Source organism: Sitophilus oryzae, unplaced genomic scaffold (genome assembly GCF_002938485.1).
Source record: "Sitophilus oryzae breed Bouriz unplaced genomic scaffold, Soryzae_2.0 scaffold_1693_pilon_pilon, whole genome shotgun sequence".
NCBI classification, from domain to species: Eukaryota; Metazoa; Arthropoda; class Insecta; order Coleoptera; family Curculionidae; genus Sitophilus; species Sitophilus oryzae.
The window spans coordinates 842,784-858,295 of NW_022146383.1; the positions used below are offsets into that span (position 1 = coordinate 842,784).

Here is a 15,512-nt window from a genome sequence, read left to right on the forward strand (position 1 = left end):
TTGAAAAACAATCCTTTGCTTTGTGATCGATGAACTGCACCACAATTGAATAAAAATGACTAAAACTTTTGATTTTTAAAATAACACTCTAATAGAATGACATAACATATGTCAACTTTTGACATTTTTGCATATGGTTTATTTGAAATTATAACTTGCGGTTCTTAGGGAAAATTTGACTCGAAATACCAAGTGTGTGGTATCAAATTATTCGTAAAAAAATGCTTTTTCCAAATATGCTATAATGAACCACCATCGTTCCATTTGAAAAAATTGAGATATGATAAAAAATATGATTTGGGCATTTTCTAAAACTGTCCAGGACAAGACACTAAAACATTAGACGATCAAATCTATTTTTCCAAGGTTCCTTGATTAAGAATAATTAGTGTTTTTAACATAGCCATGGCACTCTGGATTGAATTTTAAAATACGATTTTTTATTAAGCGAGAATGTCAAAAGTTGACATATTTATGATATGTCATTCTATTCAGAATGTCATTTTCTATCGAATAAAGAAAAAATACCAAAGGTGCCATTTAAAAATCAAAAGTTGTAGTCGTTTCCGGTGAAACAGGAAGTGACCAAAATCAATTGAATACGTCAATCAATCCTAATTTGTGTCGTATACTAACATACCAAATCTCGTTTTTTTATCTGAAAAAATAAAAAAGTTATAGGCGTGAGCCACTTTTCAAAAACACCCGATATAGTTTAAAAATAGAAGTTTCCAAAAACTTCACCGCTCTCAGTGTAATTACATAGCGTACATACTTCCCCAGGGGATATATTGACAGATTTTGACTGAAATTGATATAAATACGACAGACTTGACAGAAAATCACAGTAAAAAAGAAATGTAATTTATCGAGAATAAAAAGATTGCAAAATTTTTCTCTATAAGCTTTTTATTTCTGAAAGTAATTCAGAAATAAAAAGTTTTGATGACATCTATTTCTGTGAATTTCCAACGAAATATGAATGAAACAAACTAAAATAAAAATTAATAAAAAAAAATAAAAGCGGGAACAGACAAACAAACTAGAGCAAAACGCTGGGATAACTTTTATTTGCCAGTCGTCGTCTAAATTGCGGTTTTATATTCATTAGATTTCCATGGCCTGGCATTTATAACATTCCGGAGGAGTTTCCCGAGAAGAAAAGTTTTACATTTTAATCGGATGGGAGCTAGACAGTCGAGTTCGTTGAAGAATTATTGGTAATTTCAGAATTTGATGAACTAATTTTATCGAAGTTTGTAGCTTCCGGAATTGAAAAAACAATTTGGATTGTAACTTGAAAAAACGATTGGGGAATAAATAATTTTTTGAAAATAGATTTGTATTTAGAAACGATCTATCCTTTTTTAATCGTTCTATAACTAGCGTTAATTTTTAAACCCGTTTTTTTTCGATCATACGGTATTTGTATTGTAGTTTTTTTCGATGTTTTCACAGGAAAAAAATTGTGATAAATTAAAAATTAAATTTTTAGCATTAAAGTGGGGATACGAGTATACCGGGTGCGTCTTAAAAGTGGCTCAACTCCCTATAACTTTTTTATTTTTTCAGAAAAAACAACGAGATTTGATATGTTAGTATATGACATAAATTAGGATTGATTGACGTATTCAATTATTTTTGGTCACTTCCTGTTTCACCGGACTTTTGATTGTTAAATGGCACCCTCGGTATTTTTTTACTTTATTCGATAGAAAATGACATTCTGAATATAATGACATATTATATGTCAATTTTTACCATTCTCGCTTAATAAAAAATCGTATTATAAAATTCAATCTAGAGTGCCATGGCTATGTTAAAAAACACTAATTTTTAATCAAGGACCCTTGGAAATATAGATTTGATTGTCTAATGTTTTTAGTGTCTTGTTCTGATCAATTAGAAAATGCTCAAATCGTATTTTTAATCATATCTCAATTTTTTCAAATGGAACGAGGGTGGCTCATTAGCATATTTGAAAAAAGAATTTTTTACGAATAATTTGATACCACACACTTCGTATTTCAAGTCAAATTTTCGTTATGAATCGCAAGTTATAACTTCAAATAAACCATATGCGAAAACGTCAAAAGTTGACATATGTTATGTCATTCTATTCAGAGTGTTATTTTCTATCGAATAAAGTAAAAAAATTCCGAGGGTGCCATTTAAAAATGAAAAGTTGTAGTCATTTCCGGTGAAACAGGAAGTAACCAAAAACAATTGAATACGTCAATCAATCCTAATTTATGTCATATACAAAAATACCAAATCTCGTTTTTTTATCTGAAAAAATAAAAAAGTTATAGGGGTGAGCCACTTTTGAGACGCACCCGGTATATATGAAGCGAACAACAATGATTGGACAACTATTGTGCTCAATATGGAAAACGAACACTTAAAAAAATCACGGCTTATTTTCATGGCGGCATTCAAATCGAAGTTAGAAAATGAACGAAATCCTTCCTCAACAAATACAATAAATATCAAATCATAAAACCATTAAGTCCCATTCTAAAGAATAATTACCGTAAATAAAGTATGTTTTCCTAACATTAGACGTAACATTTTATCATCCAACGCGAGCGTTTCGTAAATGTCCAAAAAATAGATGTATTTTTAGAAAACACCTGTAAAAAATATGCCCGTTCCACATTAAAAATAAACAAAGGTAAACGATACACTCCAGAACCGTATTTAGCAATATTTTGGCATAACTAAAATGCGATTTTGAACTTTTATTTCAATTTTGTAAGGTTTTCAATATATTCAGTTATCGGTTAACCATACAACTCTCGTCGGTAGTTTTTTAAACAGTCAAAATGTAATTAAGGAGATATATTTTAAATATACTTATATTATCTGCCTACACAATAAAATGTAACTAAACAGTGATTTTATACAAAACAACGACGGACTTTTCAGCCTTTGTCAACATTAATATTAATTTTCTTCAGTTTCAAAAGCTTTTGAACCAAAAGAAAGGAATCCGAGTTTTGAATTAGTAAAATTAATTAAGTCTAGAAAGATCTGATAGAACGGACACAAAGAAGACCCTTTTTGGCTTGTTTTCTACAAAGGCTCATAAAAAATTATATAAAATCGTATTTACGAAATGAAGGAAAACATTATACAGGATGATTTCTCCTAAAGAAGAATTAAAGGTTATACAAACTTATCATATTGTTCCATCTACTTTTGTTACTTCCAGGTTAACAGTATAATATTTTGAAATTGTCCAACAATAACCCCGTTTCTGATATTCAATAAAAAAACGGTGCTCAAAATTTCCGTGCCGATTGATCAATTTTTAACCTTGTATGTAAAATAAGCACAGGATTATACAGGGTGTCCCAGAACTAAGTGCAGGTATTTTAACGGGTAGTATAGTTCGAGCCCAAAAACATGCCCATGAATTTTTTAGCCAAAAAAAAAATTGTTGAAATTTTTATACCGGGTGCGTCTCAAAACTAGCACACCCCTATAACTGTTTTAATTTTTCAGTTAAAAAAACGCGATTTGGTATGTTAGTATATGACATAAATTAAGATTGATTGACGTATTGAATTGTTTTCGATCACTTCCTGTTTCACCGGAAATGACTACAACTTTTGATTGAATGACACCCTCGGTATTTTTTTACTTTAATCGATAGAAAATAATGACATATTATATGGCAATTTTTGACATTTTCGCATATGGTTTATTTGAAATTATAACATGCGGTTCATAACGATAATTTGACTGAAAATACCAAGTGCGTGGTATCAAATTATTCGTAAAAAATGCTTTTTCCAAATATGCCAATAAGCCACCCTCGTTCCATTTGAAAAAATTGAGATATGATTAAAAATACGACTTGGGCATCTTTTAACCAGCCAGGACAAGACACTAAAACATTAGACGATCAAATATATTTTTCCAAGGCTTCTTGATTAAAAATTAATGTTTTTAATATAGCCATGACACTCTAGATTGAAATTTAAAATACAATTTTTTAATAAGCGAGAATGCCAAAAATTGACATATGGTATGTCATTCTATTCAGAATGTCCTTTTCTATCGAATGAAGTAAAAAAATACCGAGGATGCCATTTAAAAACCAAAAGTTGTTGTCATTTAAGAACCAATACAGATAACACGTTATTGACGTTTAAAGCTAGAAATTCTTTAAAATAAATTTTTAGACACTCTGTATGAGGTAGTTTTAATTACTGCAACTCAAGAACTGAACAATAAATAAACTTCAGTAAATATTTAGTATTAAAAACTTTGATACCCTTGGAGAAATGAAGCCTTAAAATTTTTACTGCAATTTCACAAAATTGAAAATATTTCAAAAACGGTAAGGTTTAAGTATAATAAACCTTAATCAAATTTACCTTTATTTTAATCGTAGAAACTAAAAATGTAATAATATACAGGGTGTTCCATTTAAAAAATGATTTTAGCTTTGATATTTTTTATTTAACTGACACTCTGTAGTTTGTAAAAATATTTTAAATTGTATACTCTGTTTTTTTTTTCTCAGGTAAGATTTCGACAGACGATGACAGAAGAAAAGCAGATGACGTCCCATACCAATCTATTTATTTTACTAAAAAAAGTTTCTAATAATTTTAAGTTATCTATGGATGGGTTTAAATATAAATCCGTCATGCGTCGTGTCTTGTTGTTTTTAACCAGTTTTATTGGTTTTATTTAAAAATGACAGATCGTATTTCAATTTTATTGGTTTGACGGAACGATGAACGACAAACGGACGCCGATGCGTATGAACTCGCCTTTAGATTTTGTCATTTTTGACGCTTGTCAAAGTCTTGCCAAATTATAGGTTATAATTTTTGTGGTCAACTTTTTGTTAAATACCCTGCGTTTTGGAAGATAATGCATTTTGATTCGTATTATTACGTGTGTTTTGTGTCTTTTGAAGTCAAGTGGAGGAAAAATCGAGTGAAAATTAACTGTAGACCCAGAGCACAGTTTATGGTTAATATTCGCTGCCCAGGCAGAAAGTCTTATACACCAATAAAGTTTGTATACCATTTCGTCGTAGATAAGTGCATCTCGTATGTAAAGAAGGATCAAACTAAACACATACTAAAACTGGAGTAGCTGTAAAATATCGACATCACACGATAGGTAAATAATGGATTTTAGTACTGCAGAAAAAATAATGTCAAAAGGTACTGGTTTAAAAAAATTAAGATTAAAGTTAATTAATCAACCTTTAAGGTATAAAATTTGGTAGGAGGTGTTATTATTAATAAAATAGTTTGTTTTATTTACCTATGTTGTTTTATTTATTCCTGTGGAATATTACAAATTTGTATTTGTACATAAGTTATATTGATAAATATAATCATAAATGCTGGTAGTTTCATAAAGCTTGAAAGTAAATAATAGTTTTTTTATATTTTTTGGTATGTAGTGTCTTGTTCTTGTTTGTTTTGTATTAACACATACCGTTTTTATTAAATAAAATAACTCGATAACATTTTTTCAGTTTTATACAGTTTTTTCACAATATTTTGAAGTAATCACTTGTCATCTTGTCAATCAAATTTTAAATATTTCCTGCTATGCGTTTCAGTTGTACCAACTTATTTCTTTGTAAAATAAAATAAACTACTTTGAAATTAAAATGACAGACACATCTATCACTGTCAAGGATCTTCTCGTTGGACAGACTATAGCTCTAATAGTCCTTCAACGAACCCAAAACTTACAATTTGTAAAAATCTAATCGTTTAGCTAAAATACTCCATGTCGTATGTGGTGAACAACCCTGTATATGTCAAAAAAGTGGTGATAAATGCAGCAAATGTAGCAATCTGAAAAAGTGATTTCAGCTAAAAGAAAATTACCCAAACTGATATCTATAATTTGCTAAACTTTTTTGATCGATTTTTAGCATCAGAACTAATTTCAAGCATTGTTGTTCACTCAGAATGTGTTTATGAATGAACTAAATACTGTCCTGTCAGTCTGTAGCGCATATTTACGACAAATTTCGGATATAGTTAGAGTTACGTAGGCCAAACCGAACGACACACACACCGATTCCTGGCTCCGATCCAATGTTTATCCAGACTGGATGGAATTCGATGCATTTTTTTGCATTCCTGCGTGTCCGCAAGGACTCCATTCACTTATTTCATTTCAAAGTAAATACTCGATCTTTTTATTTAATAATATTTATAAACTCTTCGTTCTAAACTTATTGAAATGACAAACAATCTTGAATAGATTGGATTAGTATACTCAGGGTTTTCTTTTATACATTGACACCCCCTTTATCTTTTTTATTTCACGTTTCCGAAAACTGTCTCAAATGAAAGTGGTTTTGAATAAATTTGCCAAAAAAGTCTATTTTGCATATACAAAGTGCTTCAAAATCTGGGCATGGTTCAACTATCTTATTTCAAATTAAGTATAGAAGAATATATAAACAAGGGTATAGGCTATGCTACATAAAAGTAGTTAGGATTTTTAGGAGAAAATAAAAATCAAATAAGAAATTGGGTACTAATTTGAAATAAGAAAGTTGGGCCACGCACAGGATTTCTAAGGCACCCTGTATATGCAAAGAAGACTGTTTTGAAAAATGTATTCGAGACCATTAAACTTTTATTCAAGACACTTTTTTCGAAAACGTCGAATAAAAAAGATACAGAGGATGTCAATATATAAAACAAACCCTGTATATGCCGGAGGAGTAATAATTGCTCAATATTTGTCTGTTTCATCTTGGCTCTGCCAAAAGTCGTAAAATTTAGTGAAATATAAAATATTCTTACCGCCTTTTGGTAGCTCTATTAGTCAATAGATGATTTCCGATTTTATAAATCCCCCCCACCACCCCCAACCACTCACAAGTCAGCCAAAACTAACTGGGTTCACGGGCTACTAGCATAGAATGTTTTTACCAAATTTGAATGAAATCGTACAAAAAAAGAATTTTTGCAACATACTTCTGGATTTTTGCCCACTGTGCGCCGTGTCGAGCTTGCGTCATGCGAAGTTGCCGTAGTTTCAACAATTTCAAATTCAAGACACTCGAAGCAATCAAATTCTTATTAAATTTTAAAAATAAAACAGAGAAACATGAAAGGAAATAAACAAAACAAAAATGCACTGATTATTCGTTGGGCTGTTTTCGATATATTGAATTCTAAATTACGATAAACATTTTAGGAATTTCTTTTTTGTGACCTGATTGTGAATAATATGATGAATCATTTTATTAAATTTATTCCAAAATAAAGTTATTGTGCAGCATAACAAAGATTTTCGTAAACGTCATAAACGTAATGTTTTAGTTAATTCTCGGTGGTTTTTGTTAAGTTTTCATTGAAAGGGTAAGTACTAAAAATAATTAATGTATTTTTTTTCTATAATTATTAATAATGAGCACTGATAAAAGATTAAATTTAACATTCCTAATTTTTTGAGTAGAAACTTGTCTATGAATTTATAAATGTAGAACTATGTAGTATGTGGATAACATAGGAGGTTGCAACACTGCAAGGTTTAGATACACCGTAGGGAAATCTCAGGTGAATAAACAAGTGGCACTAAAAAGTTTTTTCAAATTTCCCGGAAAATGTCAAGAAAAATTTTAAATTTTCAACATTTCTCTTTCGCAAAAAAAACCTCATAGGCGTGTTTCTGGGGTTGAACTATACTACCAGTTAAAATAGTTGCACTTATTTCTGGGACACCCTGTATAATTACGAAAGTTTTATTTTAAAAATTTGTATCTTTTGAAAAAGGATAAGAGATTTAATTCAGATGTGAAAGAATAAATGACTCCGGACTGGATGATCAGAATCCAACAAACGCTTCTTACTCTATATTATACCATAAAAATAATAATATTAAGGTTTTGAACGTAGACGCTAGGGGCCTTTTTACAATTTAACAAACATAGCGCGTTTTTTTCAAAAAAATTAAATACGACAGTATATGTAATTTTAACTGATAGTAAAGAGTAATAAAAGCTTAAAAAGTCAGCGAAAACCGCATCTTGATATCTTCTTTCAAACCGAAGATATTAGCAAAATTATAATAAATACCAAAAAATAAGCCCTTAATTACCTTATTTTTACAACACGGTATCAGTAGCCGTCTTGATTATGCCCATTCTAACAAAAAAAATTAGATAGAAACAGTTAGTATATTTTAAAATCGACGAAATACCAGAATACCATAATACCAGATGTATTATGGTAAATATCTAATAATTAAGATATTAATAACAGTGAAAAAGAAACGAGGATTCAGTGAAGTCATAGTAGGCTTTGGAAAAAAATTGCTTTTGACGTAATAGTATAAACGTGAAATTGTTATTAGATCAACATTTTGATAGTCTTTGTAGCGTTTTTTATCTTTTAATTGCTTTTTCAAAATGCCTTTATTACTTGAAGTAGCTGAAGTTGTTGACATTAGATCATTACTCAGAGCGAGTTAAATTGTTTTACAAAGGTAGATCTACCCCAAATGGGATAGCTGTGGCAACACTGCTGTTACCACTTTTCCTGACGCTAGCTCGTGTGTCACGGCCTTGAATTTTTACTACCAACGCGCGCAAAGAAGTTTCATTTCAAAAAGACAAATTCGAACATCGGTGAAAATTAAAATAGATATCCATCTTTTCTTTGAAATCCTGTATTTTCTCTAATAATTGATATATCAGAGTGAATAAAAAAAGAAAATGCTCAGAAAAAATCAGGCTATAAATTGATGTCACAATATATTTCCAATTTTCAGTTGCTTACTCTACAAGGTGTCCCAAAAAACAATAAAAATTCTTTACTTCCTTTACAGCCCTGTATATGGCATAAAAACAAATCGTTTAAAAATGGCAATACGTAAGACGTATTCGTGAAAAATCTAGCTACAGTTCGTATAAAATATATCAAAATCTAGAGGAGGGTTCAAGAGGAAATTCATGTTAAACTTGATGTAAATTTTGCCTGTTTTTTTCTTATTAGTAAAAAAATTAAATATTTATTTCCCTAAAATATTTAGTTAAATTTTAATGGTTAGTATAGAAAAAAAAACACATTAAAGCACATAGAAGAAAAAAAATGTAGTTTACTCACCAAGAGTTATGCATATTACTACTGAGTTATCACAATGGACGGTGCAAAATAAAAATTATCCTGAAAAAAAGAAGAATATGAGTTTATTTTAATAGAAAAACAAACATATTCTTTAAAACATCTAAATTCTAGCCAGTCCTAGATTCACTATATCCACAGTTTTAAATTGATTTTTTTGGAAAGAACTAGGAAAAGTATAAAATTGTCTCTAATAGTGTCCAAAAACTATTTTATTTATGGACATAGTAAAACTAGAACCACGGACAAATAATATAAATATATCTTGCTGCAGTATGTCCTGGATTGACTACAAAAAATAAAAATCTCTCCGAGAAACGCATAATGCAAAATTCAACAAAACTGTGAAGAGTATTCTTTCTTATTTTTATTCAATATGTTCCCCTATATTACTCTATTGTGCGAAACATTTTCAAATTCCCTCAGGAATATCAGGTGTACGTCATCGTTGCACAAAACACTGACATCTATTCCTTCGGGATAGACAGGGAAAACTAGAATTCTGCATCAGCAGGAAGCATATTGATCTTATTTTATCTATAAATAAATCTAGGTAGAGGTTTTGTTTTATACTCAGTAGATAGGGAGTTAACCCGTGGTTTAAAAAGAATTTCTAAGAATGTCAATTATTATAAATTTGTGGATAGTGTTGATAAAAAATTACAGCAAAAATATTAGGTAATCCTAATATTAATAATAATATTATTAATTCGTCAAGCCAACTCGACGCAGTTTTTTTTTTCGATCATACGGTAGTAACAGCTTTTAGTACTGTAGATACAAGGTCAAAAAATATTGGTCTAAAAAAAAGATTAAAGTTGATTAACCAACTTTAAAGGTCTAAAATTCATTGTTTGTAAATTATTGAAATCATTATTAATCAAATATTTTGTTTTATTTGTGTTGTGTGTTATTTATTCCTGTGCAATATTAACATTTATTTTTATTTGTACATAACTTCTATTGATGAATTCCTGTTTTATTTTGCTTGTGTAGAATCCTTACTCTATTCACAGTAGAGTTCTTAATTTTTAAGTAAAACATAAGCAGGGTTTATTAAGATTTTTTTAAAAAGTTTATACACAGAAAGTGTTTTAACATTTATCTCAAAATGTAACATTATAAATTATTTCATGTTTTGATTCACAAAAGTGTCATGCTCCAGTTTCGACAAATACACAGCCGTATTTCATATCGCGTGAAAGTTGGATACCTTTCAGGCAAATGTAGTTTCCAAGTTTTTTGATGTGGAGCCAAAAAGTTAACAAAAAAATAGTAAAAAATGCATGTAGGTATACATTACTTTGTAAAGATTATACAAATAATAAATAAATGAGGAATAAGGATATTTTCGAACCGTAACAGAATATTTTAATTTATTTATGGAGCATACAGAGTAGCGATGGGAACTATCGAATGAATTAGACTATCGAATGGTTACTGAATGAATGATTTCAACTATCGAATGGTTTTATTCGAATAAAATCATTCATTCATTTGTATACTAAAGCATATGTGACAATCTCGCCGTGCGACTAAATGGTTATCGTTGAGCCACGACTATCGAATGCTTTTGATAAATAAAATTTAGTATTCGTTTGATTTTTGTGTGCGTCAATGCATTATTAGTTCTTCCAAATTTTTATAACTTCGCCTTATAAATACTATGCTATTTTTGCGTTTATTAAAATATTTAAAATACTAAAATACTAGTTTTTTTTAATTGTCGATTGTGTGCGTGTGCAGGTGGTCAAAAATTTTCCGAAAATTTGTGTGATTTTCCATAGCCCGATCTTTCAATTATTTTATTTTATATGGTATATATGGTCTATTTTTTAATGGGAAATTTTGAGAAGTAGCAATTTTTAGGAGAGATGAGATGAACTTAGAATTAATTTTAAAAATACATATTTGCATTTTAGATGTTTTAATAATATGAATTAGTTGAACTTAATAATCATATTTAAGTAATGTGGTTAAGTAAATGGTTATCGAACTTAAGAAAATTAAATTGAAAGTTTTACACGTGCCAATTTAAAAAAAAAAAGTTAACGATGTTTGTATTTTGTTTATGCTAATTCTCTTACATGTAGTTTTTTGCGAAGAAATATTTCATTTATTTTTTAAAGTAAATGCCAGTAAAAGTAAATATTATTTTTAAATAGTAATATAACGTACCTAATATAAATAATTTTGATTTCTAATTTTTTATTTATATTTTCCTTCTATTACACTGCATGCTTAGAAAATGAATAAATGTTTATATTTCGTGATTTTAAAGTGTGTTGTTAGTATAACAAATTAGTTCTGCAATTATTATATAATAAACCAACGTTGCCAAAAAATTTAAAGACTATATTATTTTTAAATAGGATCTAATATAAATAATTTTGACATCTAATTTGTTGATTATATTTTGCTACTACGTAAAAAAAATGTTTATATTAAATTATTTTAAATTTTGTTGTTAATAGGTATAACAAATTATTACTGTTATTATTATTTATTAAACCAGTCTTTGCTTAAAAACATTAAAAATCATTTTCCTACATCCAAAATAACAAGTATTATTGTAGTGTAACAACAGACTATTAATAAAAAACAATGCAAAATATATAGACATACTATCCCTAACTAACTAAAGCCAAACAATAATATTCTTTGCTAATATCAACTAATACCAATATATGGCAACAGCGCCCTTCATAATGTATTTTCTGTGTAAATACTAGCACCTCAGTAAAAAAAAAATAATGTGTCCTTATCTCTATATGACTCCGCAAAAATCAAAGATGCCGGCTTCTTTCATAGCATTGCCACCGACCGCTGTCGGGTTTCTCGGAAAGAAACCTACGTCGCCGGGCGACAACTAAAATCCAGTTAATATTTTATTATAATCGATCCTGACGAATAAATGAATTTCATAAACGAATGAATTTTATAAATGAATGGTTTTTGCTGCCGAATTACTAGAATACAATATTTCAAGGCAGATGACGCATCTATTCGATAATTTTTATTCGAATAGTTTTCAACGAATGTTTTCTTACTAGCTATCGAATTATTCGGATGAATTGCAACTATCGAATGTTTCGATAGTATTCATTCGATAGTTCCCACTACTAATACAGAGTATAAAAAGAAAAAAAAACTCGTCATAACGACAGTTGCCTATATAAAGCTCTGTTTCAAAAACAACAGTTTTCTCGTCATTTTCCGCCAAATTAATAGCAGGATTTCCATTTGAATTTGCCTTCCTCTCGGAAAAACAGCCCTTTTATACAGTGGAGGTGCTTATTATTGTTTTCTGAAAAAGATACGATGTTTTTTTCCTTTTTGTTCATACATCTCGTTGATCCTTTTGAAGGCATACTTTTCATCTTGAAAACCTTGCTCGCTCGCTTTTGCTTGTATTTTCATATACAAATTTTATGTCACAGTAGACCATGTATAGTTACTAGACACATCACTTATATCGTTACTTTGAAGCTAAAAATATGTATCTTTGTAAATGTGCTCATTAACAATCCTTCGTTGTTTTTTCATCCTACTTTAATACCTACAGTGATGCCACAATTGACTAGAAACCAAAGTTATCGATACAGGATGTGTCCTAAATAAGTGCAAACATTTTCAGGGCCATGTAGATAATAATATAAGTAAATACAAAATATTTTCATGGTGTCTGTCTGTCTGTCTGTCCGTCTGTAACATGATAACTCAAAAACCGCTAAACCGATTTTAACCAAATTTGGCAATAAAAATACTGTGGCACCCGAGAATCTGGCCATTAGTTTTTGGTGGGGGTGGGGGGTTAGTAAGGGGGTATGGGAGGGGGTTAAAAATTTAAAAAAATCGTAACTCCAAAATTACAGTAGCTAGTGAAACGCGGTTTCAATTTAAGATTAGGAATAATATTTGCAACAAAATTTGTAATAACATCAAAATCAGTCAAACTCGCAGTTTTTGATATATTAACATATTTTAGTATGGGCGGCTATACGTGCCTCCCGGCGCCATTTTTTTGCTTAAATTTTGAGAACCACTTGATCTTTTCTAGGTTTTCTTTCTTGTAAATTTAATCTGCCACATACGTTGCCATATTAGCAAGATATTATGTTTTTAACCAAGAATTCAAAAAAATGTGTTGTATTATCTAAAATTCGTTGGTTGAAATATACCAGCCCTAAAATATTTGCACTTATTTAAGACTCATCCTGTGTCTAGTGTATTAGTGCTTATTTGCTTTGCCAAAAAGTGACGTAAATTTTTATATTATGTTGGTTACAGGATAGACTCACAAAAAACCGTATCTATGGTATTAAATAGTCTAACATCTGATCTAGCAAAATAGATAATTTCATTATTGTGATGTTGCAGCTGTATTTAATTTGCAATTAATTGGTTTTTGATGGGTTTATAAATAATTTAAACTACTCTAATTACAGGCGTTTTAAAGATTTATTTGAAAAGTCGAAAACCACGAGTCAGCTTTTATTTTAATTTAGTTTTGATAGCTCTCAGCTAAAATTTAATTGGCTTTTCGTATCAGTTTTGGCGAAACTTCCATTTGCAACAAGAAGTTAAGAATTATTAAACATAATTAGAAGTAGTTTCCACAATTTATAGCAGCTCTATTTTTGGTATACAATCGACAAAAGAAGATTTTTCAACTTTAAAAACTTTGGATTTTATAGCGAAATCGTAAATAGACTTTTTAAAGGTCTACATTTGGTAAACACACATGCCAAATTTGACCACTTTTGGACAAGCCGATTTTAGGTAATTTGAGAAAAACTTAATCTCTTTTTATATTAAAAGTGTAAAACTTGGAAAATAAATTCGTCATATATAATAATGCTTTTATTTATTCACTATTCTAATAAACAATATGCATTCCTTCGGAAACTCTCTATTTATTTATCTAGTAATGCTAAAACACTCTATTTGAAAGTCGATTAGAGAAAATAGTATGATTCATTGGCAAGCGATGTAAATATTTGTGATCAGGTAAAATTGTGATGTAAGAGGAGGCTTAGCTTGCCGGCGCGCGGCAGGTCAGTCAGTAGATGATAGGCCGGCCGGCTGTGTAGTGTTGTGTTTTGTCACAGAGCTGACAAATGGGTGTTGCGAGTCCTTTGACTAACATAATTGCAAGTCGTTAGACTGTAAGCCAACGGGGTCGTTTGACCACAGGGAGAAAACCTCTTGTGACGTCGTTCCTTCGAGGATGGTCTTGAGAGTTTGAGGTCTCTCTTGCTTCTCGATTGACACCGCTGGGGCGTTGTGTGAGGACCCCAATTAGCCCCATCGATTGGGATGCGAATCTGTTTAGCGGCAGATTTGCGTCCGCGGGAAGCCCCTATACTATTTCAGGTGACAGTAACTAGTTGTTGAAGATTATTAATCAATATATCCGAATAATATTTGAATTAGATGGAAGATATGGAATGGGATATATTGAATAGAATTTCAGTGATGTCAGTGGCTAGGGGGCGGAGTACCCCCGGGTGAGTCTTACTATTTAACTATCAATTTTTTCCAGATCAGTAAATGTTTGTTTTGTTATTATTAAACGGTTTTATTTAGCGCGACCCGTACGGTATTTATTTATTTGTTTGGGTCAAAATTAGAAATTGAAATTTAAGTACCTTCCTGTTATCAGAATGATCTGAAATTTGGTACACACCTTTAGTTCCGATGACAATACAATATAGTAATATCAATAATATTGTAAATCTAAGATGGCCGCCGGTACAAAATGGCGGATTTCATATTTTTCCACAACCCCCTCAATATGGGTATCAAATGAAAGGGCTACACTAGTAGAATACCGTGATTATAACAAAAATATAAAATCCAAGATGGACGTCGTTACAAAATGGCGTATTAGGTGAGGGTATGAGTAGTCGTGTCCAAAACAGTTGTGTCCAAGATTGTGTGACGTTAGAAGGACAGATAAAAAAATAGGTGATTAGATGTACCTACGTAGTTAGCGGTAGCTTTACCACCCAAGTTAAGGTAATAGGTTAAAACGCGCTGAGGACTGTATGGCATTAGGGTGGCTAAAATGTAATGTCGCAAGCGTTTTCCCCTCAAGATTAGGCGCCTCTTGTTGTATATTATAGCCTTGCCCCTCTACTGAACCCCTGGGGGTCGGGACTGTTAAATGTCCATTACTCGTGGAAACAACATGGAAACAAATAAAAAACAAAACAAAAATAAAAATCGGTAAAAAAACTTTAAGTTAAACGGTTTTATCTTATGCGCACTGAAAACTAGAAAATAATAATAACAATTAGGTATTTTGAACTCTAGTTCAGAAATATTTTAGTACCCAGGCAGAAGAGCTTTAGCAATACGTAACTGAACGAAGTACAACAA

The 15,512-nt window shown here is 30.4% G+C and overlaps 1 protein-coding gene across 6 annotated transcripts in view; it reads right to left on the reverse strand.

The window, feature by feature from the left end:
* LOC115881088 (stress-activated protein kinase JNK) overlaps positions 1-15,512 on the reverse strand; it is a 64,863-nt gene that overhangs the window by 13,347 nt on the left and 36,004 nt on the right. For all 6 annotated transcript variants that reach the window (XM_030898457.1, XM_030898456.1, XM_030898453.1 and 3 more), the window contains exon 3: positions 9,111-9,170. Coding sequence is in view for 4 of the 6 variants with exons in the window: in XM_030898453.1 (XP_030754313.1) it covers positions 9,111-9,124 (14 nt within the window). In the remaining 2 variants the exon portion in view is untranslated. The remainder of the gene's footprint in view (positions 1-9,110; positions 9,171-15,512) is intronic.